Source organism: Aythya ferina, assembly GCF_964211825.1.
Source record: "Aythya ferina genome assembly, chromosome: 29".
In the NCBI taxonomy this organism is placed as follows: domain Eukaryota; kingdom Metazoa; phylum Chordata; class Aves; order Anseriformes; family Anatidae; genus Aythya; species Aythya ferina.
This window is the reverse complement of record NC_140326.1, coordinates 1,349,124-1,362,289: the sequence shown is the minus strand read 5'-3', so window position 1 is coordinate 1,362,289 and position 13,166 is coordinate 1,349,124. Positions and strand designations below refer to the sequence as shown.

General features: G+C 49.8%; 1 protein-coding gene across 1 annotated transcript; it reads left to right on the top strand.

Annotated features, from left to right (window-relative positions):
* Positions 1–7,061: 7,061 nt before the first annotated feature.
* LOC311425037 (uncharacterized protein) lies at positions 7,062–11,874 on the top strand (the record flags this gene model as incomplete). Its single annotated transcript, XM_084500517.1, has 4 exons — positions 7,062–7,113; positions 9,076–9,201; positions 9,740–11,381; positions 11,583–11,874. The coding sequence occupies 4 exons, from the start codon at positions 7,062–7,064 to the stop codon at positions 11,872–11,874; spliced, it is 2,112 nt and encodes a 703-aa protein (XP_084356643.1).
* Between the last annotated feature and the right edge of the window lie 1,292 nt (positions 11,875–13,166).

Sequence of the window (13,166 nt, the reverse complement as noted above, 5' to 3'; positions counted from 1 at the left end):
CAGCAGCTTGTCCCCACCTGTCCCCAAGCTGTCCTCACGCTGTCTGCAGGGCAGGTGGGATGGGGCAGCGGCTCCCTTGTGGTCCCTCGTGGCTCTGTCTGCGAAGGCTGAGGGTCAGACCTGAGTCACCTCCTGTGGCCGCGGTGGAAGTGAGTCACTGCTGGGCTCCTTCAGGCTGCTCCCCTTGGTGGTGGGGACGATTTCGGTGCCTTTCCCCGTTACCTTCTTCACTGCCCGGCACTTCAGCGGGAGAGTTTTGCTTCTTTTTGCTAGCTAGTTTTAGACAGAAGGTGCGATTTCAGGGAATGGATTTTCTCTAGCTGGGGTGGAAAGATGCTTTCTGCTGCCCCAAACAGCAGCTCCAAGGAGCGACTGCGGGAACATCCAGGGCATGTGGGGAGGAAGCGATGGGGAAGGGCTGGGAGGCGGCCGTGCTGCAGGGATGGGAGCGTGTCTGCAGCAGGAGGTGGGAGGGGGCAGCGAGGACGTGTTGGGAAACTCGACCTGATGGAAACCCCACCAAGGGCAGGCTGGTGGGGTGGAGGAGCTGGCTGGATGAGGTGCGCCAGGGAGGATCAAGGCATTGCGCTGGGCTGGCAGCCGAGCACCGGAGCGGGTGCTTTGGGGCACGACAGCACTCACCCGGCAGGGACCCATGTGCGGTGGCAGGAGTGGGGCAGGCAGCTGCCTGCACAAATCAGGAGGGATAGGGGGGCACTGGGCACTGGGGGTAAAGCCAGGCTGGTGCCCTTTGTTCTGGCTACATTACCCATGCCACTTTCAGCACTGCAATCCCTGACTGCCCTGCCCACTCCACTCGTATTTTCCCAGGAGATGTATAGACAGGGAAATCAGCTGCTTTCTTTTAAGCATTGGGATTGATCTTCCTTTAGCCTGACTTTCCCAAGAAGGACAACTTCTATGCTCCCAGTTCTTATACCCTAACCTATTATTTGCAAGCAAATTTGGCACAGTGGTGTGGTTCAAACAAATGCTAAATTTCTACCAGTTTCACAGAAAAAAAAAAAAAAAAAAAAGAAAAAGAAAAAAGGCAGTATGGCTTTGGTTAATGCTGCCACAGTAGAAAGGACCAGCCAGTTCTCCCTTTGTTGGGCTGTTGGACACAGGAGAGACGGTGGAAACCAGGCTCTACCAGTTCTGCCTGTGGGCTGCCTTGTTCCAGAGCCGTGTTTCTGTTTGTTTATGCTGCGAAGGCAAACACAAAGGAAGAAACTGGGTACTGGCAGGCTCCCAGCCAGTCTCAGGAACTTCTCCCCATGATGTATGTTTCTGCTGAAGTTCAGAGCTGTGCTGTATGGCAATGGAGCCAGTCACAGCCTATGGGCAAAAGCCACCTGGCCCTGAATCCACCGAGATGCTGAGCTGAAGCCTGAAAAACAGAGGGGAAAAATGGGATATATATATTAAAAAAAAAAAAAAAAAGTGAATCCAGATCCAATCTGATGGTGGCTGAATGCTATCTGTGTTAAATGTTTTACTTTGTGCAGCTTCGGTGTGCTGTGAAGAGGTTCCCAAGAATGCCAACGGTGTGCTGAGCTCTCTGCTTTCAGCAGCGGGTGGGAGGTGCTCCTTGTAGCTGTGCTTCCTGGTCTCCCTGTGCCTGGAAGCCCCTCTGGAGCTGGTGACTCAGGCCAGGGGAATGAGGACTCCAGGCTGGCACCACTCAGGTGCAGATGTGCAGCAGCTGACGGGCTCTGAAGGATCGGCTTCCTCGAATGACTCACCTGGCTCCATGGGATACGCAGTACCAGCCTTGGGGACAGCAGAGCTGGCATTACAGCGATGCTCCTGCCTCTGGCTTGAGAATCGTGGGCAGGGAAGACTTGTAGCAGCCCAGCTCATACTTGCTGTTCCCACAGGCTGAAGCTGATTTGGGGAATTAACAACATTTGCCCTCTGAAAGGCCAAGAGAAGGATGTTGGAGCTTGCCACCAAGTGGCTTGTGCTCCCTGACAGCAGTGCATCCCCCAGAGGTTTCTTAGGGCAGCTATGGGTGCTGGCTTTGGTGCCAGGTTTCTTTGTTGTCTGTTGGATGCTTTGGGAAATGGGATTTAAGAGATGTCCCGAGAGTGCTGAGCTCCCACCCTGTGAAAATGAGAGCAGCTGAGAGGTCTGTATGCCAGCTCTCAGCGGCACTGGCTGTGCCTGAGAAATGAGTCCTTTGCCTGGGGTTTGCAAACAAAGTTCGGCCAAAGCCAGGCTGGCTGGCATTTTGTCTTTTCCTTCCTCTCTGCAGGGAAGTGATAAATGACTAGCTGATATGTTCGGAATGCCACAATCACACCTAATGCCTCTTTTCCAGCTGTCCCAATTACACTCCACCCTGATGATGATGAGCTGTCACGAGGCAGAATAATGACAGACCAGTGAGGGGAGGAGATCATGGCGAGGGGAACATGAGAACTGCTAAAGGAACAGAGAGCTGGGAAAGGCAATGAAAGGGCTGTTCATGAGTGCTGAGATGCAAACGCAGCACATCCCCAGAAAACATGGACCAGTGAAAGGATCTAGCTGGGTCTGGTCCTCTTCTTGATTTCTTGCTTTGCCATCAGCACTGCAGCCCAGGCTCAAAGCCTCCCTCTGCCACAGATTGTTTGAATGAATAAATATTCACTGAAGTTACAACTGTCATGCACAGCAAAAAAAGAGATTTTTTTTTTTTTCAGGCTTAGTTTTCATGACAAACCATCGATACGTGTGGCCCTGGGTGGTCTCACCCATTGAAGAGCTAAAGAAATCTTTGCTTGTCTTGATGAACACCTCCAGCTTCCTGAAGGCAAAGGCTCTGCCTCCAGATTTTGTTTTGTTGTCGTTGTTTTGTGCTCAGAAGCACCCAGAATGATGCCAGCAAGCTCTGAGCATCAGAGGATGGGTGTTTGCATGTCAAACCCGCCAGCACAATGCAGGCTCTGTTGGCATAGCCATAAATGCTGGGGTTGTGACAAGAAGTGCCAACCAGGACGATGAGAGTGTGTAATGAGAAGTTATTTTGGTAATTGAGATCATGTTGGAGAGCACAACAATTTGTAAAGGACAGCTTAGTAATACCGTGTCAAAGGAATATCTATCTTGTAACAATGAGCTGAGCTTATCTGACCTTGCAAGTGCACATTTGGGACTACAGTAAACAGTATTCCTCTGGTTCATCCTAGTTATTTTTACATTACTATAGGCTATCTTCACTAATGTTTGATTTATAATTGCTTCCAAAGTCTGATACTGCAGATCTAATCTAACTCGTAAAAGAATTGTATTACAACATAATGGGTAATACATATAGTTCCAGGCACGATAATCTGGCACGGTGTCTTGAGAATGAAATCTGTTGATTTATTTACTGGGAGGGAGATGGGGTGGGTGAGGAAATAGCTGACAAACTTTTCAGATTCATGAAAATTTATTCCCTCAATCCAGTAAGCTGCAATTATTGCTACAATATAAGGAACTCATTTAATCTCTTTGCAAACGCACGCAGCACACTAACACGTAGGGATGTTTTATTTGATGTGCATATGGAGACAGAAAAATCCTTCCTAACAGAAGACATTAAAGACCCAGCCATAATCCAATAAAACCGGCTTTCATCGAGCAGCTGTTTTGGATGCCTGAGCTGGTTCCCATCATGTTTCCAGGCTGCCCTGAGCCGGGAGTGGGCTTGATTGCAGCAAGCAGCCGTGCCAGCAAACAGAAGCCCGCAAGCGAGTGCCCCTGGGAGCATGGAGAGCCCAGGGTGCCAGCGCCAAGCAGAAGGGGGCTGCAAGAGACATCAGACTGTGGTACCCCATCTGCACGGCGGACAGCTGCAGAATGACTGGCAGATCCTTCTCCCCCTGGCCTTTCTATTACTCATTTTTTAAGGCTTTATCCATCTACTGCATCAGGCTGCTGCTAGTATTTAGATATATAGCTCAATTTCTGGGGAATATTACGTGTGGGGGAACTTTTAATTACGCAGCATTTTACTCAGTCTTAACTGGACATTGTGCAACGGAACTTGCATTTCTCAGCATTATTCTTCGCCTGGTGTTTTCTGCAAGTTCTTCCTATTCAGCATTTGCTCTTCACCTGAAATACCTTCTGTCATTTTATATCTCCTTAAAAGACCTTTCTCGAGCTATGTTAAAATCATGCCTTTGAGCTACTTTTCTCAATATTCTCATAACAATTTCAATCTAAGAGACCATTAAAAAAGAAGATAGAAAACCCAAAGGCAAAATCCTAACTGAATTTAAGGCAGATTGTGAAAGTAGTTATTTATATGTGGGAAGTAAAAAAGTTGAAGATGATGAAACGGGTCTCTGTGAATGCAATTAATATTTGCATTGCACTTTTGCCATTATTATTGCAGTTAATATTAGGCAATAAAAATAAGGGCTGTAATTATCAGATGATTGAAAAGTATTTTTTATTTAACGTGAAGCAATTTTCTCTCTTGTTGATACACAAGAAACTGAGAGACTCACCAGCAGAGGTCTCATTGATGCAGTGGATCCTTTCCTGTCTGGTGTGCCTGCTGCTGCCGCTCAGTTCTTGCCTCGCAGCCAGTTCTGACACCGGGACAGGCACCGCTCCACGATGGCTGCGGTGCGGGTGTTGAGGCGGAAAGGTGCTCGTGGGGACGGGCAGGCTCCAGCACCTTTGCTTGTGCACTTGGTGGAGTCGGTGGCTGCGGGCTCCCCGGTGCTCTGGGGTGCGCAGGGTCCCGCAGTGCTCTGGGGCACACATGGCTCTGCACAAACCACGGTTAGAGGCGTACAGGGATCCACGTGTGTAACCAGGCACTGATCGGGGCAAGGATCACTGCTGATCACAGCCTGAGCACAGCAGGGCTCCACCGGCAAGGCCGTGCAACTGCTGGGGAAGGTCTCCATGCAGGTCTCAAGCACTTCGATGGTGCAGGGTTCCATCGGTGACACGAGGTGATGGTGAGGGGAAGTCTCCCCACATGTCCCCACGATCTCAGGACTGCAGGGTTCTATTGGCAAGGTTGTGGGCTTCACTGGGAAGCTGGTCCCTCCCTGGCTTTGTTGGAGGTCACAGGGGACAACCGCTGGACACACGCAGGTGGTGACACACGGAGATGTGCAAGAGTTGCAGGCAGGTGTCAGCTCAGGGCAGCAGGTGTCCCCAGGCACAGGGACAGCTGGAGATGCACAGGCAGGACTCAGCTGAAGGCACACATCCAGGCACGGGGCTGCACCCTGGCATTGGCAGGGATCCACCTCAGAAGTCTGCTCCGGACAGGGATGCACATCCTGTTTGGGGCGGGTGTCTTGGTCCACTGCGGCACAGCACGGTGGGCATGCGGCAGTGAGCGCAGCCGCCTCCATGCAGGCAGGAGGGTGAGACATCTTTCACCACTGTGGGCAAGCCTGAAAGAAAACAGATCAATCTGGTGTCCAGTAACACAAAACTTCAGACTGTTTGTTTTCTTGGTTGGTGAATTCTTCAGCAAGGTACTTGCTGCTCATGCCACAATTGGGCATGACATAAGGAATAGAGAGAAAGCTGGCTGTTTGTTATTTCAAATTCTACAACCATTCCTTACAAAGAGAACTTTGGTCATGCTGTTTTTCTTTATCAACACCCAAACTCAACTTTTCTATTTAAAATTGGCTTTCAGCCAAACAATTCCACCCTAGCAGTATGTCCTTGCACAGATAGCGATGGATTTCATTAACATTTTCAGCAGAGCTGTAAACTTCAAGGTATTCTCCTCTCTTTTGCAGGTATTTTCTAATTGCCCTATTTGCCCTTGCAGAACACCCATCTTGCAGCTGCTGCAAGAGGAGCAGCTGTCACCATCCTATCTTTGCCATTGCTAAAGGCAGCAACAGGCTCAACAGGAAAAAGCCAGGACGTGCTGCCTACTGTGGGGCCAGGTGCTCTTACCTTGGCCGCTGCCGTACCGATGCTGTAGTCACTTCACCGCTTAGATGACAGCCACATGCACAGCAGTTTCGTCTCCTTGGTGAGCAGGATGGTGTGTTAGTCCTCTAAATCCAGTGCTGGGACGCCAGAAATCATTTTGCAGAGCATCCATGGGAGTTACAGCAAAGCAAGCATGAAGGGAGAAGATTATTACTCTTTCAAACTCTTATCACCAATGAGATGTGAGAGTTAATAAACAATTTTCCTTACACAGTGGGTAGCAGTAATCTATCTCAGCAGAAGTTTCACGCCAGTAGTAGGCTTAGATCCGTAAATCTTGAAGATACTTACCCTGCTCAGTATCAGCAAATAAAGCCAGCAAGCAAACCCAGCAACTTTAACCTGGGATCTGCCTTGTATATTCAAGAGCCTGGCCTCCGGAGATGAGGTGCCTCAGGCACACAGACAAGCAACCCTTTGCTAACATGGACCTGCTCCGCCTCTGCCCTGCCTAATTATTTTTAATGGAAACCATCTATTTCCGTGGCTGCCGCATAACCTCGAGTGAGCCCAGATAGCTTGCAAATTCACGTGTCCTTCCAGCAGGGCTGACGTCAGAGAAGAATTTGGGAAATGAATGGATTCAGGGCTTGCTGTCAAATAGTCAGCCAGTCATGGGCAGTTTTTCTGTGACGGTAAAACATCCTCCAGCCCAACACATCATTGAGGGCCATTAGAGACTGGGTGGGATGTGGGATGTGGGAGATTCCTTTACTTTTAGCCACATCTGACCTGCTTCTGTCACTGCCCCTGTCCTGTTTGGATGTGGCACTACTAGTTGTAGGGTCCTGCTGTGCTTCTGGAAACTCTTATATCATCGCCGGTCTCGTGATGTTTTGCATTTTCTCCTAGAACTCTGACTCAGGTAACAAAACAATATTCCTTCACCAGGTTTTTGCCTTTATCCCTGCACAGTTGCACCCCTGAAGAGCAGAGGGCTGACAAGAGGATTGGCCACCATGCTTTCCCCTTCAGCCCGCTGGTTTACCAAAGGCAGCTGAATTACGCCAAGGATTTACTCAAATTGCTGTGGTCGGAAGAACATTGGCAACCCAAGTGGTCACGCATCCTGAATTTATTTCTTTCTATTCAAATAACCAAAAGCCACTATGTGGGGCATCACCACGCTCAGCAGCATGTATACCACACACTTAGAGGGAGGTCAGAGCGCAGACACAAGCATGCACATTTGTCTCTGGATGATGTATGAGCTCGTCTCTGCACGCAGGTAATACTGGTTTGATGTTTGTGTCACCGAGTGACTTAGGGCTAGTTCGGAGCAAGCAGAGAAGGAAGTCTCAGCCTCTTTGATGCCTCAGATGCAAAGAACTCATTGGATCTCCCTTCTCTCTTATAGTGAGGGGATTTCAAATGAGAACTTTGTTACTTGACCACAATTGTGGCAGGCAGGACCATGCAGTTCCATGCTGCTGCAGTTACACACTGTTTGCTATCTTGTGAAAGGTGCATCTTGGTCTCATTTTAGCCCACATTGTGAGCACAACAAATCAAACAGGGGCCTTACCACAGTGATTAAAGGTCTTAGCACAGTGAAGTCTTCCCTAGCTACCTTGCTGCCAAAATCATAACAAATTTATGTTGGAATACTGGATATATATATATATATATGTATGTATGTTGTCTGTAGGTTCATGGCCGGTGTGCAGTGCCCACAGAATCAGAATCCACACAAAGGTCTTTTAATTAAATAATTAATTTAATTATTTCCTTATTTTCTCGGCTAAAAGACTACACAAGCTACAAAAAGACTATACACTACACAAGCTACAGGCCTCCCTGTTTTCTTCAAGGTTTCCTTGTCCTTTCCCCAGCTTTGGGACTACATATATATGTGTATATATATATGCATATATATATATATATATATATTTTTTTTTTTTTTTGCTAGAATACTGAGTTTGATTGAGGAGCACTGATGTTATGGAGCCACCCAGAAAATATGGATCCTCCCATTGCTCTGCTGCTCTTTTTGGAGCTCACGCTTAGGTGCAGGGTCTGAGTGCTCCCCTCCTGAGACATGTCTGTGCTCCAGTTTGGGGCCCACAGTGCAAGAAAGCCTTCAACAAACTGGAGCAAGTCCAGCAGGGACCCCCAAGGTGTCCAGGGGCTGGAGCTGGTGGTGGGTGGGGAGCAGGCCAAAGGACCTGCTCAGCCTGGGGAGGAAGAGGCTTAGGGGAGATCCTTGTGCTCCCTGCAGCTATCCATAGGGTATTAATGTTGAAGACAGGCTCTTCTCAGAGGCACCCTGAGACAGGTTGGGAGAGAATGCTTGCATGTGGCAACAAAGGAAATACTGGCCAGGTTACCTGGAATACATAATTTTTGTAAAAAATAATATATTTTTTGTTGGGACGGATAGTGTATACGAGGAAGAGCATGGAAACTGACACACTAGAGCAGAAAGAAGTTGTTCCGAGTCCTATCCCACATACAGGTCGGAGTGTCACAGCAGAAGGTGCAAGAAAATGTACTAAATTAATTTTTATTGAAAGATCAATTTAATCCCAAGGGGATTGTTTCCATGCTGTATCATCTGTTCATTGCTCCCCACCCCCCATACGAAATACGTAGATGAGGAATTCAGGCTTGCAGGCAGATGTCATAGGTTGCATGTACCACCTCAATGGAGAGGTTTCATTAAAAATTATAATGTAAGCAGGTAATTTAAGGATTGGAGGTGGAGCAAGTCTGGATTATTACAAATTTTATTTCCATACCCCTGAGGTGTCTCACTTCCGGGGACACGGACACTGAAATCGTATAAAAGGGTTCATATTGTGGGGTTTCTCAAACCATTTTGGTTTCGTATGCTAGTTCCCGGTGGTGAATTGGGTAAGTCTCTCTTGGCTGACTGGGAAGTAATGTAAAGGCTGGGGTTATTTAATTTTAAATATTATCTGCAGAAGCAAGCTAGAAGACTTACAAGTACTTCTGCTTAGCGAGATTTGTATGTGGTACTTATCAAGCAGCTAAGTTAAGGGTGACTGGTCATTCTGTCTTCCTCCAACCTCTATTTGCTTTATGTTTTGCAATTGCTGTGTGCTTTCCATCGAGGTGCGTCTCAGGGTAGGTGAGAGTGGCCCAGCCTCTCTCCTTCCCCAGTGACACTGTTGCCCGGTTTTAACCAGGAAATTGTTGGGTTTGAGAGAGATCAAAAGGCAAGGCAAGGACTTCAAAGGCAAAAAAGTGGGAGGGAAGATAAGAAGTGGAGCCTGGCAGGCTGCAGGGGTAAGCGGCGCCTGGAAGGGTGTCTGGGTGGGGAGATCTGTGAGGAGCTCTGTGGGAGAGCCGGAGAAGCCGCGGCCCATGAAGGCCAGGCCCTGTCCCGGGGGGAGGCTCCCAGCACGGGGCCTCGCCGTTCGGCTTCCAGCCTGTGTGTGGACAGGGAGCCTTCAGAGGCTGGAATTATCCCTCTTGGGCGGATACCAAGAGGTAGTGGCAGAGAGGTAATCCCAAACTGAGGGGAGCCCTGGGAAGGTGGAGGCTGTCGCGCCATCAGACCCCGTCATGTAATCTACCAAAGACTGAGTGACACCGCTTCTTGCTCCTCTTTTGAGAAGTTGTTTGCAGCATACGTACAGCTGGTGGCTACAACCTGAAATGCTTTCATGTGGAGTTAGTGCCCTGCTTGGGTTTCAGTTTGTTTCCCCAGTATGTGGCTCAGAGTTCCACCGGAAAAAGTGCGGATTAACTCAGTCTGTGAAATAGCCTTGGGAAAGCTGAATGCCTCTGTTTTCCACACAGTGTATTCCTCTCCTTCTTTCAGACATTCTCCCTCCCTCAAAGATGCTTTGCCAAAATGACTGCCAGCGCAGACAGCCCTGCCTCCCTCCTCACATCGTCTTCTTGAGGAACTTGCCCGTGAATAGAAGCGTTGGTCCTGCCAGTACCGTCTGTAACATCGAGCGCTTGCCCCCCTGCACGGATCCCTGCTACTATGCCAGGGTTCCTCGGGGCACCACCACGTACATAAACCTGTCTAATCTTGGCAGGAGACAGATTGCCCTGGATCCGTGCTGGTTTGGAATCCCCACGTGTGTGGATCCCTGCTGCCAGGACCAGAACAGGTGCACTACCAGGTGTGTGGATCCCTGCTGTCAGGACGTGACCAAGTGCACCACCACATGTGTGGATCCCTGCTGTCAGGATGTGACCAAGTGCACCACCACATGTGTAGATCCCTGCTGTCAGGATGTGACCAAGTGCACCACCAGATGTGTAGATCCCTGCTGTGAGGAGATAACGAAGTGCACCACCACATGTGTGGATCCGTGCTGCAAGGAAGTGACCAAGTGCACCACCACGTGTGTAGATCCCTGCTGTGAGGAAGTAACCAAGTGCACCACCAGATGTGTGGATCCGTGCTGCAAGGAAGTGACCAAATGTACCACTAGATGTGTGGATCCGTGCTGTGAGGAAGTAACCAAGTGCACCACCAGATGTGTGGATCCCTGCTGCAAGGAAGTGACCAAATGTACCACTAGATGTGTGGATCCGTGCTGTGAGGAAGTAACCAAGTGCACCACCAGATGTGTGGACCCATGCTGCAAGGAAGTGACCAAGTGCACCACTAGATGTGTGGATCCATGCTGCGAGGAAGTGACCAAGTGCACCACCAGATGTGTGGATCCGTGCTGCAAGGAAGTGACGAAGTGTACCACCAGGTGTGTGGATCCCTGCTGTGAGGAAGTGACGAAGTGTACCACCAGGTGTGTAGATCCCTGCTGTAGACCTGTGACCAAGTGTACCACCACATGCGTGGACCCATGTTATGGCAGGTATACCAAGTGCACCACCAGGTGTGTGGATCCCTGCTGTGGAGGTGTGACCAGATGCACCACCAGATGTGTGGACCCATGCTGCAAGGAAGTGACCAAGTGTACCACTAGATGTGTGGATCCATGCTGTGAGGAAGTGACCAAGTGCACCACCAGATGTGTGGATCCCTGCTGCAAGGAAGTGACAAAGTGTACCACCAGATGTGTGGATCCCTGCTGTGAGGAAGTGACGAAGTGTACCACCAGGTGTGTGGATCCCTGCTGCAGACCTGTGACCAAGTGTACCACCACATGTGTGGACCCATGTTATGGCAGGTATACCAAGTGCACCACCAGGTGTGTGGACCCCTGCTGTGGAGGTGTGACCAGATGCACCACCAGATGTGTGGACCCATGCTGCAAGGAAGTGACCAAGTGTACCACTAGATGTGTGGATCCGTGCTGTGAGGAAGTAACCAAGTGCACCACCAGATGTGTGGATCCCTGCTGCAAGGAAGTGACAAAGTGTACCACCAGATGTGTGGATCCCTGCTGTGAGGAAGTGACGAAGTGTACCACCAGGTGTGTGGATCCCTGCTGCAGACCTGTGACCAAGTGTACCACCACATGCGTGGACCCATGTTATGGCAGGTATACCAAGTGCACCACCAGGTGTGTGGATCCCTGCTGTGGAGGTGTGACCAGATGCACCACCAGATGTGTAGATCCCTGCTGTGAGGAAGTGACCAAGTGCACCACCACGTGTGTGGATCCGTGCTGCAAGGAAGTGACCAAGTGCACCACCACGTGTGTGGATCCCTGCTGTGGAGGTGTGACCAGATGCACTACCAGATGTGTAGATCCCTGCTGTGAGGAAGTGACCAAGTGCACCACCACGTGTGTGGATCCGTGCTGCAAGGAAGTGACCAAGTGCACCACCACATGTGTGGATCCCTGCTGCGAGGAAGTTACCAAGTGCACCACCAGATGTGTAGATCCCTGCTGTGGGGATGTGACCAGATGCACCACCACGTGTGTGGATCCCTGCTGCGCACCCTGCTTTAAGCAGCCCATCCCCCTGTGTGCCAGTGTCTGCGGCCAGCAGTACTCCATCAGCTGTGCCGATATCTGTTTGCGTAAGTGAGGGCTCCCTGAGCAGCTGTGTGCAGGGGGCTCCTGCAGTGGGAGCCACCAGGTGACCCCTCTGAGGTTCCTCTGCTCTGTGGTTTCCCCAACAGCTATGGAATGAAAATGGTTTGCAGACCCCTGAACCCGTCGACGTCTTCCTCACCTTTCGGCTTCCCTTCTGCCCTTCCTCCCCTAGGAAGGGTAGACCCACACATAGTTTTCCTTGCATTCTGCATCGTTTCTAATGTATTTATCTAAAGCACAATGCCTTTCCTTGTAACACAGAACCACTTGATTTTGTGCCCCCAGGATTATTGCCTGGGAGAGGGATTCTGTAATTCTTTTCTGCACTGATGTGGATGGAGGAATTTCCCTGTTTGTTCTTCCTCACCATCTTCTCCTTTTCTTGTATGAAGCAATAAAAACATTTAATCTTGGCAACAGCTGTCTGCAAGTTTTCCTTCCATTTTGCACGCCCCCAGATTCACACTTCCTCCTTTTAATTTCTTCCTAAATGTCTGATCTCTGCAGAGTGACAGCTAATGTTAGAACACATGGCAAGGTCTAAGGCAATAACAAGGGTTCCCCATATAATGCCTGGGAAAGGGGGTGTTTGTTGTATGTGTCGAAGAAACACAGCTCTGCCATGGTTCTGAAAGACATTGAAAATGCAGCTGAAGTGCTCCTGAAGCTGGAGGAGCTTAGGGCCTGCTGTGTTTGCGTCCCACAGGCAGAAAGAAAACATTCCCTTACTAGCAATGGGTAAACGAGCCACTAATGAAGGGAAGACAAGCAGGGTTGGGAGACTGCTTGTGCCTTGTGACATTGCCACCTGTGCGCAGGAGGTCCTATCTCAGCCTTTTGCAATCAACTTGCACTTCCTTGTCTCTGGTGGCAATTGGGCAAGTCTCATCAGCTGGGGAGAGCAACATGGATTTTCTCACCACTGAATTCTGCAGAAAGGATAGCAGTATTAGCAGGGTATCTTGGACAATTTTAGTAGCCCTCCATGAACATTTATTGACAAGGATCTGAGTGCTTCCTCCTTAGCACAGTATTTGCTGGCAGAGCTCTCCTCCAGGAATGAGCAACATCCCCAAGGACTCAAAGTTGTGTTGTTCTGCATGCCACGGTTGTGCTCTGTGGGTTCCCTGAGTGGAGATGGTGCAGGGTGGGCTCAGAGCCAGCAGAAGCTGCTGAAGGGAGGAGAGTTGGGGAGGCAGGCGTGGGGCAGCCGGCCCAGCTGCTGAAGCAGCAACGTGGGCACATCTCCGTCTGCAAGCACCCACTGCCTTGTTTTTAAAGATG